Source organism: Orycteropus afer, unplaced genomic scaffold (assembly GCF_000298275.1).
Source record: "Orycteropus afer afer isolate SDZICR_OR568_19922 unplaced genomic scaffold, OryAfe1.0 scaffold00081, whole genome shotgun sequence".
NCBI classification, from domain to species: Eukaryota; Metazoa; Chordata; class Mammalia; order Tubulidentata; family Orycteropodidae; genus Orycteropus; species Orycteropus afer.
Genome location: NW_006921668.1, coordinates 4,282,235 through 4,296,256, shown reverse-complemented (window position 1 = coordinate 4,296,256; position 14,022 = coordinate 4,282,235). Strand labels below are relative to the sequence as shown.

At 41.3% G+C, this 14,022-nt stretch overlaps 1 protein-coding gene across 1 annotated transcript in view; it reads left to right on the top strand.

Moving 5' to 3' along the window:
• Positions 1-610: 610 nt before the first annotated feature.
• MYCBP2 (MYC binding protein 2) overlaps positions 611-14,022 on the top strand; it is a 376,124-nt gene continuing 362,712 nt past the window's right edge. The window contains exon 1 of the mRNA XM_042781038.1: positions 611-906. Coding sequence (XP_042636972.1) covers positions 611-906 — 296 coding nt within the window. The remainder of the gene's footprint in view (positions 907-14,022) is intronic.

The window sequence follows — 14,022 nt, the reverse complement described above, 5'->3', positions numbered from 1 at the left end:
ATATTCATTATCTGGCCATAGGCAGGCACATTCCCTCTTTTTTTTTTCTATTCTAAATTTTCCCACCTGGAGGGAACCCCATTACCTGAAGTCCAACAACGCTAGTAGCTGACAGCTTGCCCAGCACTTTCTTACTCTCCCTCAGGTTGCTAGCAAAACCCGGAGAAGTGGATTTCCTCCAGATTCTCACCGCCTGACAACCAACCCCGGAGGCGCAGGGAGTGGTAGCAGAGAAGGGCGCTGGGGAGGAGAATGAGGCTCAAGTGACTGGGCATGTGCGAAAAGTGGCGCATGCTCAGTAGAGCCAGCAGCTTCCCATTGCGGGTAGCCCCGGCGGTGGCAGCGGTGTCGGCGGCGGCAGTGGCGGCACCGCCTCCTCCTTACACGCCCGGGGTGGCGGGGTTAGATGAACGGCCCCAGTAGCGGCAAGGGCGGCGCGGGGGGGAGGAGGAGAAGAAGGAGGAGGAGGAGGAGGTCGCTGTCTTTGTAGTCTCCCTGCTGCGGGAGGGAGAGGCCACCGCCGGAGTCGTCGTCGTTGGAAAAGGGTTGTGTGTGCGCGCGCGTGTCTGCCGTCCCGGCCCTCGGGGACGAGGCGGCGGCGGCGGCGAGGATGATGATGTGCGCAGCGACTGCCTCCCCCGCCGCCGCCTCCTTGGGGCCCGGCGGGGACGGATTTTTTCCAGCCGCCACCATCTCTTCCTCCCCGGCGCCGGGGGCGCTGTTCATGCCGGTTTCCGAGGGCTCCGTGGCGGCTGCGGGGCTGGGTCTGCCCGCCTTGGATTCCCGGGGTCACTACCAGCTGCTGCTGTCAGGCCGGGCCCTGGCTGACCGCTACCGGAGGATTTACACAGCTGCGCTCAGTGACAGGGATCAGGGGGGCAGCAGCGCTGGACACCCGGCCTCCAGGTGCGTCTCCAGGGTGCCCTTCCTTGCGCCACATGCCGCGTGTGCGCCCGTGTGTATGTGTCTGTGTCTGTGTGCGTATTTACCGAGCACTCTTTTCATTAAGCCCTTAATGCTAGATGGTAAAGGCACTTACTGAGATAGAATGGAGGGTGCGGCGATTGCAGTTTCTTTTCTGTTTGTGTCTAAGTGGGGGATTAATGAGGGTGGGAGTGTAGCTTGCGAGGCTGGAAGAGGTGATGATGCGATGACACGTGTGCATGTATATGTTTTTGTGTGTGTTGTTGAGGAAGGGGAAAGGATAGGTAGAGGGTAATACACAAACAGAATTTGCAAGACCAGTGAGGAAGGTGGCGTTTCCAGTGTCCCCGCCGCAATGGTATTTGTATGTATCTTTCACCACTTTAACCCCCCTTCATGACATTCCATCCTCCTCTTTCCACCGCTTTTTTTTTTTTTTTTTTAAATGTTTTTCTCTAAGGGAGCAATGGTTTAGATTAAGGATAGTGTCATATTTATAGGATGAGTTTTGAGAATCAAGCTGCTAGACAGGTATAAGGTTTCATTTTAAGTAATAAGGGATGCAGATAAAGAGTTGTGTGGAAAAGCTGTCTGATAAGAGATTTTTGGAGCTGAACTTTGATAACTGGGCCTTTCGGTGTTCTAGAGGTATGTTTGCAGCTGCTCTTGTGTTCTAATGCCCCATCGGCCATTTCCCTTCATCTGTCCAGTTTCCTCTGTTACTTACAGGCTTTAGAGTAGAGATTTTTTGTAGTGGGAAAGGGAAATCCGAATAGGAGAACTTTAACATATGACAGCTGGTATAGTGTTTAATTGTCACCAGCTAAATAATTTGAGTAGCTCCTAGTCTTTTCCAGTTAGGCTCCTTGCATTTTTGGCTTCCTTGATGTGGGAAACGTTAAGTCACTTTCATTTTCTTTTTCTTAAGATACGGTTGTCTTTTTGCTGAGAACTCTTCTATTGTTTTCTTTTCCATGTCCTTACATGCCACATACCCTGAAGGAGGGTGACTGACTTGTTTTACCAGCTTGGGTTTGACAGTGGTAATTGGGAGTAGGCTTCATCCTTTTTTCCCATTGGTTCTTGCAGTACACAGAAAAAGGACAGTATGGTTTTGTTAAATAAGTTAAAGAGTTTACTGTATTTATTTAATGTGCAGTTTGTTAGTCAATAGCCAGATGTCTTTTTCTCCTATTGTGAAAGGGGTGAGGCTGTAAGTCAGGTGTTTGTAGTTTATCAGTATGCACTATGGCTTAACCATTGGGGAGAGTTACAAAGCTTTGTTCACATTTTTTTCTGGGTAAATCATTCTTCTCATTTCTGTAATTGTTCACAGGATTGGATACATGGGTAATTGTATCATATGGGTATAAATATGTGTAATTACCCTTTGTTATCTAAAGGGATGGTCATAATGACACAGATTTATTTATTTATTTATTTATTTATTTTTGCTAATGCCTTTGAAAATAACACGAAATCTCATCAGAGAGTTTACTCTGTTAAGTAGGTATACTTTAGATCTATGAGTCTCTAAATTTGGCACATAATAGGTACCTAGGTACATACATAGGTACATAATTTACAAACCTGTTTTATACATCTTTACAAACCTCTCAAAAAGAATTTGTATTCATTTTATATATTGTTCCCAGATTTATGCAATAGTTTTTGACAGGTATATTTACAGTTTTGACTTTCTTTAATAACAGAGTAGAACTGCCCTAGATGGTTTCCAAGGCTGTAAATCTTTATACTGAAGCCGACTGCAACATCTTTCTCACACTCTTGTGGAGCAGCTGGTCAGTTTGAACCACCAACCTTTTGGTTAGCAGCTAAACCCTTAGCCACTATACCACCCGGTCTCCTTCTGACTTCCTGCCACTCATATAATAATAATATTTCTATGTATCTAGAAGAGTATTGGGAGCTCTGGTAGCGTAGTGCCTAAGGCATTTGAATGCTAACCAGAAGGTTGATGGTTCAAACCCACCAGCCACTCCTTGGAAGGAAGATGGGGCAATCTACTTCTGTAGTGATACTGCCTCGGAAACCCAAGGAGGGGTCGCTATGAGTCGGGTCTGACTCGACAGCACATAACAACACGACAACAGAAGCATATTAACAGTTGGAGATAAAATTAATGTAAGTTAATCATACATAGAAAATGCGTGAATGAGGTTTTAGTCTTCAATCTGTTTTTGTATCAGCTGCCAATTAAAAGTAATGAACAGTTAGTTCAAGTATTCTGAGAAATACTCATAAAAACCAGCCGTAAGTTATATAATATTGCTTTATCAGAACATTATTGCTTATTATAGTCTGCATTTTTTTCTGTATCGTAGCTTGTAACTTCTTTTTATTGAGGTTTGACTAAGAATTCAATCATGTTTTTTATTAAATATAATGGAGAAAGTGAAGCTGGGATTTAGGTTCTGAATGAATATATATATAATAATCACTTGGGTGGAGGCATTGGTTGAAGTTATAGGAAGGAGGAAATCAGTCTGAGGCAGAGAATGGAGCAAGACTAGGATGTAGCCCTAGTGAGAAACAAGTGTAGAGGCCTGAGAGAAAGGAGACAGTGAAGGAAACTGAAAAAATAAAAAGGAAAATTAAGAAGAGAATTTGGAGATAGCATCTCTGGTCCTAAGAAAGTCCACAGAAGTGTTAAATGTTGAAGAAAGTGAACAATTTTTAGGTCACTGATAACTTTTGAGAAAGTAGAGGCATGTGGTAAGGAGTGAATGGGAGCTGTTGGGGGAATGCAAGGATAGGGTATGGGAGGGAAACTGGGAAGAACTCAGTGAGTGAGAGGAAGACATTAAAGATTTGAGGCACAGGGGATAATTGATGGGGAGAGGTCAGAGGGAGAACTCAAGGACAGATTTAAGACCACAGGTGGAGAGTTTAGCCATTGAAAGAAGTTAAGGACTAGTCTTAACATAGAAGGTGAGGAGGTATTTGTAAATATAATATGGGAGTTCCTGGAGGGTAGCAATCATATTCTATTCGTTGTGGTAATCTCAGTGTTTAGCATAAATTTTGGCATTCATTCTGTAAATGTCGAGTGCCTGCTATGTACCAAGAGTCCCAGGGTGTGTACACAGTTAATGTCCTTGGCCACTAACTGAAAAGTTGCCTGTTCAAGATCATGCAGAGGTGTCTGGGAAGAAAGACCTGTTGATCTATTTCCAAAAAATCGGCCATTCCAAACCCATACGGAACACAGTTCTACTCTGATGCATACAAGGTCACCATAATTTGGAGTTTAATTGGTGGCAATTTTTTTTTTTTTAACGTGCCAGGCTTTGTTTTAGGTGCTGAGGATGTAGTAGTTGGCAAGATAGAAAAGGTCTCTATTCTCTTGAAACTTAGTTGTTGTTGTTGTGTGCCGTCCAGTCGCCCTGACTCATATAGCGACCCCTCCTTGGGTTTCCGAGGCAGTATCACTACAGAAGTAGGATTGCCCAACCTTCCTTAACTGATGAGTAAATAGATGAGATAAAGAAAAAAAAACCTGATTGCATGTGATAGAGATTTGCATAGATACTGCATAGATAGGGGCTATTTTAGATAGAGTGGACAGGAAAAGTCTCTCTGGAAACTGACGTTTAAGTTGAAACACAATCGTGAGGAGACAGATTTAGAAAAAGAGTGTTTTAGGAAATTATAAAGCCCCTGATACCTCAACCTTGTGTTCCGGGAACAAAAACAAGGCAGAGAGTTGTCAGTCAATGTTGAATAAATTAATTGCTGTAGATTATATTTTAGATGTAAGGTAGAGACATTGAGAGATTCAAGCCTAGTAGAGTCAGTCACTTAGATGGCATTCTAATGAAATGGTTAAGAACTTGGACTCTGAAGTTAGGCTGGTTTTAAAATCCTGGTTCTGCTTCTTTTTAGCTGTGTGACCTTAGGTACACTACATATCAGTGTTATTATATATAGAATGGGGATAATGATAATAGAGATTGTTTTATAGATAAAATGAACTAATATATGTTATGTGCTTGGCACATTAAGTGTTATTAAATATTGTCATTATTGTTTTCTTCTGAGAGTGAGTGAGCAGATGGGATTTGAGAACTTGAAGAAAATGCAAGGATCATATCTTCTTGTTTTGGTCTCCTGATTATGTTGAATGTGTGAATAGCTATTTCATTTATTCAGTGACTTAATAAATATGATTTTGTAGGAATGAGACTGATCAAGATTGGAACATTAGCTTGTGGGACTCCTACTGCCATTGAGTCGATTCCGACTCATAGCGACCCCCATCGGGTTTCCAAGGCTGTAAATCTTTATGGAAGTAGATTGCCTCCTCTTCCCATGGGATGGCTGGTGGCTTTGAACTGATTACCTTTTGGTAAGCAGCCCGGTGCCTTAACCACAGCACCAGCACAGCTCCTTTATCTTGGGGAAAGGTGTTGGAAAATGAATGAGTAAAGGAATTTTTGATCATTTCTGAAGTGCATGGCAGTACTGCATTGCTTTTGGGAAGCATTGTAGCACAGTGGTTAAATGTGACAATTCTGAAGACAGACTGCCTTAGTTCAAATCCCAGTTCTGCCTTCAGACAGATTAATTAGCTTTTCTTTTGATTGTTTTCTTTACTTGTAATCATTTGGTTAGCAGCTGAATGCTTTAACCAGTGCACCACCAGAGCTCCTCTGCAATCTTATAACATATTAAAAGAACATTATTCCAATGCATGCGAAATGCCCATTAAATGTTAGCTGCTGTTGTTATTATTAGTAAAGGCATATATTTAAAATTCCAATCAGTATGATATTTTATCTTTTTCCACTCAAAAGAGAAGTGGAGAAAACTGCCAGTTGAGATGATTCAGGGTTGAAGTATGACAGGAACTCAAAGAAAAAAAGAAATTGAAGGTTTTTGCTGACAATGATTGACCATGTGGTAAAAAGGAAAGTGAGGCCAGGAGGGAACTGATAGGCTGGGAGATAAAGAGGAGTCAGTGTATGTGGGTCATGAAGTGGAAGAACAACAAGTTAGTGGAAACAATAGAGGAGATTGTAGTTAAAATGAAGAATTACTTTTCTTCTCTAAGCTAAACCCATTTAGTTTCTTCAGTTGCTTTTTCTCTTTCATGTTAAAAATGGTATTTGAACACAGTCGTAATACGTATGGTGTTTCAGTTGAAAGAGATTAATTAATCCAACAAGTGTCCAAAGATTACAAGTTGGCTTTAACCATTGGCTCCAAAAAGATTTAAGACAATTCCAGCAGTTGAGTTTATTGTCTAGTTGGGGATGAATGATACAAAGATGAAAGTGTTAAATTCAATGACTATGAAAACATAGCTTATTATAACACAAGGATGGCATTTTGGGCCAGTGCAAAAGCATGAGCAAAGGTGTGAAAGCATAGTTCATGTTTAGATAATGGTAAGAATTCCGTTAGAATGTAGGTGTTATCAGGGAGAGTAGTTTGAATTAATTCTGGATATGGAGACTGGCCACAGGGTAGGGTACCTTGAACAGCAAGGTAAAAAATAGATTTTATTCAGTAGACACTGAGGAACCCCTGACAGTTTTGAGCAATGCAGATACATTGTGAGAATGTTTTAGGAAATGATGTGGTATTGAATCTGTTTATGTATGTGTTTATTTGTGGATAGTAAATTTTTTCATATAGGTGTTAATCTGCAGAATACTAAGAAATGCATAAACATGTGTAAAGGCAAAACCTGCTCTGTTTGCATATTTGTAGTATAAATGTGAAATGAATTGGTCTTTTAGCTCAAGTTAAGAGATAATCTTGCCTGTGGGCTTAAAAAGAAAATAAAAATTTTATTTTAAAAAAGCTTTTGCATTTTATAATATTTATTTTAAAAATCAACAGAATAGTCTCACTTTTTTACTTAAAAACAGATGAATATTCAGATTTTTCAGGGAGCAGGTAAATTGAAATTTAATTTACACATAATAAAATTAATGCTCTTTAAGTGTTGATTTGGATGAGTCTTATAACTCACCACAATCATGATTTAGAGCGTTTTACCGCTCCAAGAAGTTCTTCCAGACCCCTTTGCAGTTAACCCTGTTCTCCCACTTGTGGTTGCTGGTTATCACAGATCAGTTTTCTATCTCTGTATTTTACTTCTTCTAAAATAGCATATAAATCTAACTTCCTGAGAGCAGGGCCCTAGGTATTGTACATCTCTATAGCTTCTGTCTCCTGTGTTTCGTAAATGGAAGTTAAGTCATCCAGCTTGATTAGATTTTGGTTAAACATTTTTAGCAAGAATATTTAGTTCTGGTGGTGTAGTGCCTAAGGCATTTGACTGTTAACTAGAAAGCTGGTGGTTCAAACCCACCAGCCACTCCTTGGAAGGAAGATTGGGCAATCTACTTCCATGGAGATACTGCCTCGGAAACCCAAGGAAGGGTTGGTATGAGTCGGAAACTACTTGACTGCAGTGAGTTTGGTTTTTTGATTTATTATGTATATGAGTCGGGTCCAACTCGACAGCGCATAACAACAACAACAACAACACTGCATATTGCATCCTATCAGGGGTTGCCAGGTTGTCTCACAGACTGCTGATGCTAACTTTGATTTCAAGGTTAAGATGGTACCCATCAGATCTCACCTTTGAAAATGTATGGTTTTTCCATTTGCAATAGGCAAGTAATTATAGGATAACAACTTTGGCAAAGTGTGCATATCTTTCATCTAATGGTTTTAGTATCCTTTGAAAATTCTTGTCTGAGTCAATAATTTCGTTAAGGGTTTCAAAATGATGATTTTTATAATGCTGTTATTCCTTGTATGTTCATTACTTAGTGTTCTACATTTACTGGCTAGTGTTCTGCAAAGAAGAGTTTTCCCTCATCAACTGGCAATGAACCGTTAACTGTTGTTGTGTGTTGTTGAGTCAATTCCCATTCATAGTGACCCCTTAGGACAGAGTAGACAGCCACATAGGGTTTCCTAATCTGTAATTTTTGTGGGAGCAGGTTGTCAGTCTCTTCTCTCACTGACTTTTCAGTTAGCAGCCAAGTGCTTAACCATTGTGCCACCAGGATTCCTATAGTGAACTATAGTTCCTCCTAAAAAAGCAGAGCAGGTGATTGATTTCCCTCATTAAATAAATTAGTGTAATGGTCCAGTGGTGGTGTAGTGGATGCTGCGGTTCACTACCTCATTCCCCTCATTCAGGCATATATTTGTTTAGTCACTGGGAGTTTTAGTAGCTAAATCTCATTGCACATGAGTCTCTTGGAATTGCTCTCAGCCAACGAAACTACTTCCCCCTCTGCAAGGGTTGGCTATATTCAACATCTATTCTTTGTGAGGGTATAAATGCCTGCCCCTTTTGCTCCTAAAGGAGCTCTAGTGGCGCAGTTGTTAAGGCATTTGTTTGCTAACCAAAAGGTCAGTGTTTCAAACCCACCAGCTACTCCATGGAGAAAGATGAGGCAGTCTGTTTCCGTATAGATTTATAGCCTTGGCAACCCTATGAGGCAGTTCTGCTCTGTCCTGTAGGGTTTCTATGAGTCATAATCGACTCAGTGGCAGTGGGTTTGGGTCTTTGGTTTTGCCTTAAAGCAGGACAACTTTGTAGGTACATCCCAACTCCGGAGCTTCACGTGTTTCACTGACGCTTTTTCCTGTGACTGTATTGCAATTCAGCTTCTTCCTCTGCTCCATATGAGTTCCAACATTTTCCCACAATTGTTGATTCAAAGGGCAGTTCCCTACAAACTTCTGGTGTGCAATTCCCCATTTTAGAGTTAGATTCCTGGGGGAACTCTACCCAAGAGAATTAGTATCAGGAGTGGTTTGAAGAGTAGATCTTAAAATGGGAGTTTAGAGCTGAATTATCTGCTGGCTGACTGGTAGTGAGAAACCAATTGCTGGAGGGAGATGGAGCACTGGTAATCATGGAATGCACGGTGGTTGTGTTAACTGTCAAAACTTTCACTGGTGTTGAATTAGAATAGAATTCCAGTAGAAGGGAGTACACTGCTGGGGCTCTTGAGAGGTTCAGGGATATTAGGACAGTGTAATCAGGTGATTGTTGTTGAGTGACATTAATAGATTCGAGAAAGACAATTAAAGGTGAAAGGTAATTGGAAACAAACTGTGAAAGACGGTATCCTTAGCAGCGTGTAAAGAAACTCATTTTCTGCAGAACTCATTTTCTGCAGTTGTTGTTGTTGTTGCTGTTATGTGCTGTCAATGGCCTGACTCATAGCGACCCCTCCTTGGATTTCTGAGGCAATATCACTACGGAAGTAGATTGCGCAGTCTTACTTCCCGAGGAGTGGCTGGTGGGTTTGAACTGTCCTCAGCCTTCTGGTTAGCAGTTGAGTGCCTTACGCTACACTACCAGTAGGAGGACAGTAAAAGAGGGTTGAATTCTCAGCAGGAGGGCTTTGCCATGGTCAGTGCTTGAGTTGGGAAGGAATGGGACTCCCGACCCCAAGGATGGCCATCTGCGGTGTAGTAAATTACTTAGTGTGGCTTTTCTACCCATAAGTCTTTGTAAACTCTAAGGTGGGAATTGCTATTAGCTACGGAGGAGATCCTGATTTTAAAGTCGCCCACCTGGGTTATTTCTGTTGGGCGTGGCACAATACAATGTTCTGGGAAGTTCCCACTCTCTCTCACGTGCTTAGAGTTCTGATGCTATGATTGGCTAGTTTGACCACCTTGCCGGGCTCAAAAGGAGGCCTCCTAGAGGCAGAACTCTCTCTCTGACTGCTGGTGGAGGAAGACGTGCTGCCGAAAGAGACACGCACCCCTGAAAGAGACACGTGCTGCTGGGAAAGAGCCGCAAGAGACACGCATCACTGAGTGAGACGCTGAGGGACCAGCACTGCTGAGAAAGAGACTGTGAGAGACTCTTGGCTGAGGGACGGTGGGCTGGGAGAGAGACTGAGCGTTCTTCCTGGACTTGAGTTGTAGCCTGGTGCTTCCCTAATAAACCCCATAATCTGTGAGTTCTGTGTGGCCACTGCAGTGAATTATCGAACCCAGGAGAGAGGTGGTGGGTGCCTTGGGAGGAACGGTTGGTAAAAGGGCTGGAGGGAGGCAGCATGTCTGGCCTTGCAGTAATAGGCCTTGGGTTACTGCTGGTAATCCTGCCTTCCCCTTGTAGGGTTAGAGGAGGTCAGAACATGTGGCCTCCTTGCCGTTTTAGCACCATCTGAGTTAATGTAACTGAAAACCTGGAAATCCCAGATTTCCCTGAACCCTATGGGCTTGTAGAAGTGACCCATTGCTCCTGGCTAGAGGGTAATTCCCTCTCCCCTCCCCTCTCTTCCTTGCTTGAAGACCATTGACAGACCTCTGCTTTGCAAGGCAACATATATTCACCCCCTTCCCTACTCCCTAGTGACTACCACCAGACCAGTAACTAGAAAGTTTGAATCACAGCAAAACCTACTAGGACATGCTAGATTTGACATATATTCTGAGTATGAGTTTGCCTTTCTAGTGTACAGGGGCTCAACCACCCCTCCTATTTTAAGGGCTTACAGAGTGTTTTATCCATCAGCACAGGGTCTCACACAACATCATATCAGACTAAGGGACCTGTTTCATAGCCAGAGAGGGTTCATCAGATTTACTTGTCCCATCTAGAAGCTGCTGACCTGAGAGTACATTAGAACAGTCTTTTGATAGGCTATCAGTGATGATACCTTGAAGCCTAGAGATGAATCTCAATAAGGATGGGATATTATCTTCTAGTGTTCCCAATAGGAAGAATACATGGTAGTCATAGTGGCATCTAGTGATCCATTGGGGAGTTTATACACTGATTAAGTAGTCTTCATTCTCAGAAGGGAAACATTTCCAACAGAAGACACAGCAAGATACCTGTTACACTTTAAAGTACAGCTGCCATTTTGATAGAGCTAATTTACCTCTCATCTGGAGGAGGTAGGGCTATTGCACACTGGTGATCTGCTGGGCATCTCGTGGTATTTATTTGTCCAATTTTGACAGTAAATGGATTTGAGAAGAGCATAATGACCACCTGACTAGGTTAGCCACTTGGCCTAGCAGAAACACTAGCTAAAGATGAGAGAAACTCAGAATGAGTTGTAGAAAAGAAGCTTTTAGTATCAGTTTGGGCCTTGAAACTACCTGCAGTAGAGACTATAGTTTATCCAACTTTTCATTCCTCTTAAAAGCTTCTCCAGGAAATGAGAGCAATCAGAATTCTAGAGGGGTTATTTCCAGAACTTATATGAAACAGGTGAATCCTTATAATATAATAGGTGGACTGTAGAGAATGCTGTGATATGGAACCCACATCTCCTTTTTAGGACAAAGGTGCTCATTTCCTAGCTTTTGGGAGGGTTAGTTGGCTGAAGCTGTCTTTTCCTCAGTTCCTCTCTGGAAATTGCTGTTAGCTGAAGAGAGCCACCTTGCCCTGGGTCATGCCAGCATAAACTGATTGAAGTTGGGTATGAAAGCCCTTTTCTCAAGGTGGGATCATCCCACCTCCACAGCTCTCTGTGGAATTGACTGTGGCTTTTGTTGGTTCAGTTCACTCCTTTCTCTGCCCTGTACTCTGTCCTTCACTTCCCTACAGGTGTTGATCCCTAGGGCACTTCCCAATAAATTTCACACATTAGCTCACAAATCTCAAAATCTATGTCCTGGGGATACAGATCTAAGATAGTCTCTCATTCTCTTTCTTATCTCTCATTCTTTTTCTTACTAGCTTTTGTTTATTCAGTGTTTAAAACCAATTAGATTAAGTTTTTGATTTCTATATTGTTGTCTTCTATACCTTTTTTCATGTCCCCATTAGTCTAGCACTTGATTGCTTTCAGCTGTCCTAAGCTCACAGTATGTTTTCATTGCATCCTTGGGATTAGCCATTTCTTCAAGGAACCTTGGTACTTTTTAGAAGGAAATAGTATTAGAAACTAGTATTAGTGCCTTCATGTGCTTATTTCCACAGGATGATGATTATTTTTATTGTCTTTTAGGGACAGCTTGGAAGTATGTAAAAAATAAGCCATAAGTTTATATTAATATTTCAAGTGTAACTTTATAGGTTTTTTCCCTTTAAATTCTCCTTTGATTTTGTATTTGTATTATCTTTAGCTTACACAAAATACCTCGGATTCTACTAACAATAACATATTAACTGCTTTATCTGTATTTGTATATGTATACAGTATATGTATTACTGTGTATATAAACCAAAAAGAAACAAAAAACAAAACTCATTACCATCAAGTTGATTCTAACTTATAGCAACCACCATTGGATTTCCAATGCTATAAGTCTTTATGGAAGCAGACTGCCTCATCTTCTGTGGAGTGGCTGGTGGGCTCAAACCACTGACCTTTTCATTAGCAGCCAATGCCTTAACTACTACACCAGCAGAGCTCCTTGTATATAAATCAATAACAATAAAATTACTAGGATTCAATTTAAGATTTCTTTACAGTTCTATTTTTCCTTATACTATGTCTTACGAGGGAGCTCTGGTATTGTAGTGCCTAAAGCACTTGACTGCTAACCAAAGCCTGGGAGTTCAAACCCACCAGCCACTCCTTGGAAGGAAGGTTGGGCAATCTACTTCCGTAGTGATAACTGCCTTGGAAACCCAAGAAGGGGTCGCTATGAGTCGGGTCCGACTTGACGGCACATAACAACAACAAGAACATATAGTAAATAGAGTTTATTTTCAGTTTTAAGGCTTACCAATTTGCATTTTTGATTTAATTTTATTTTGAATATATAAAATATGTATGTGGTTGAAAAATATAAACTCTATAAAAAAGATCCTCTCAGAGAAATTTCACTTATATCCTAATCTGTTCTCTGTTGGTAACTGTTTTTGTTAATATTTGGGTTTTCCTTTCTTTGTATTTTTCCTAAAATGTATAAATACGTGTATGTGTGTGTGCATACTTTTAAATATACTTACTTTGGTGAAAGTAAAGAGGACTTGAAGCACTTACTGATGAAGATCAAAGACTATATAGCCTTTAATGTGAATTTTACACCTCAGCGTAAAGAGAACAAAAAATTTCACAGCTGGACCAATAAGCAACATCACTATAAATGGAGAAAAGATTGAGACTGTCAGGAATTTCATTTTACCTGGATTCACAGTCAACACCCTTGGAAGCAGCAGTCAAGAAATCAAATGCCCTATTGGACTGGGCAAATCTGCTGCAAAACACTTCTCTAATGTGTAAAAGAATAAAGAAGTCATTTTGAGGATAAGGTGTGCCTAACCCAACCCATATGGAGCTCTGGTAGCATAGTGCCTAAGGCACTTGACGCTAACCAGAAGGCTGGCTGTTCAAACCCACCAGCCAGTCCTCGGAAAGAAGGTTGAGCAATCTACTTCCATAGTGATACCGCCTCGGAAACCCAAGGAGGGGTCACTGTGAGTCTGGTGTGACTCGGACAGCACATAACAACAACCACCACCACCCAAGCCATGGTGTTTTCAATCATATCACATGCTTTCAATCATATCATATGCATGTGAAAGCTGGACAGTGAATAAGGAAGATGGAAGAAGAATTGATGCCTTTGAATTATGGTGTTGGGGAAGAATATTGAAGATACCATGGACTGCTGGAAGAATGAACAAATCTGTCTGGGAAGAAATATAGCAAGAATGCTCCTTAGAAGGGAGAATGGAGAGACTTCAGTCTGCATAGTTTGGACATGATACCAGGAGGGATCAGTCCCTAGAGAAGGACATCATGCTTTGGTAAAGTAGAGGGTCGGTGAAAAAGAGGAAGGCCTTCAATGAGATGGATTGACACAGTGGCTGCAACAATAGGCTGAAACATACATAACTAGCAATTGTGAGGCTGGGTCAGGTTTCATTTTTCTGTACATAGAGTGGCTAATGAGTGGGAATTGACTTGACAGCAGCTAACAGCAACAACAGTAGCAAATTTTCCCCTTTATATTTAACATGTAAGTTAGCAATATGTAAGTTTGTGTGTGTATGTGTGATAGAGAGAGGGGCGGGGACAATATAGACTGCTTATAAAATTTAAAAAAAATTTTTTTTTAATTTTTTATTTATTTTAATTTATTGTGATTTGGGTGAAGATTTACAGAGCAAATTCA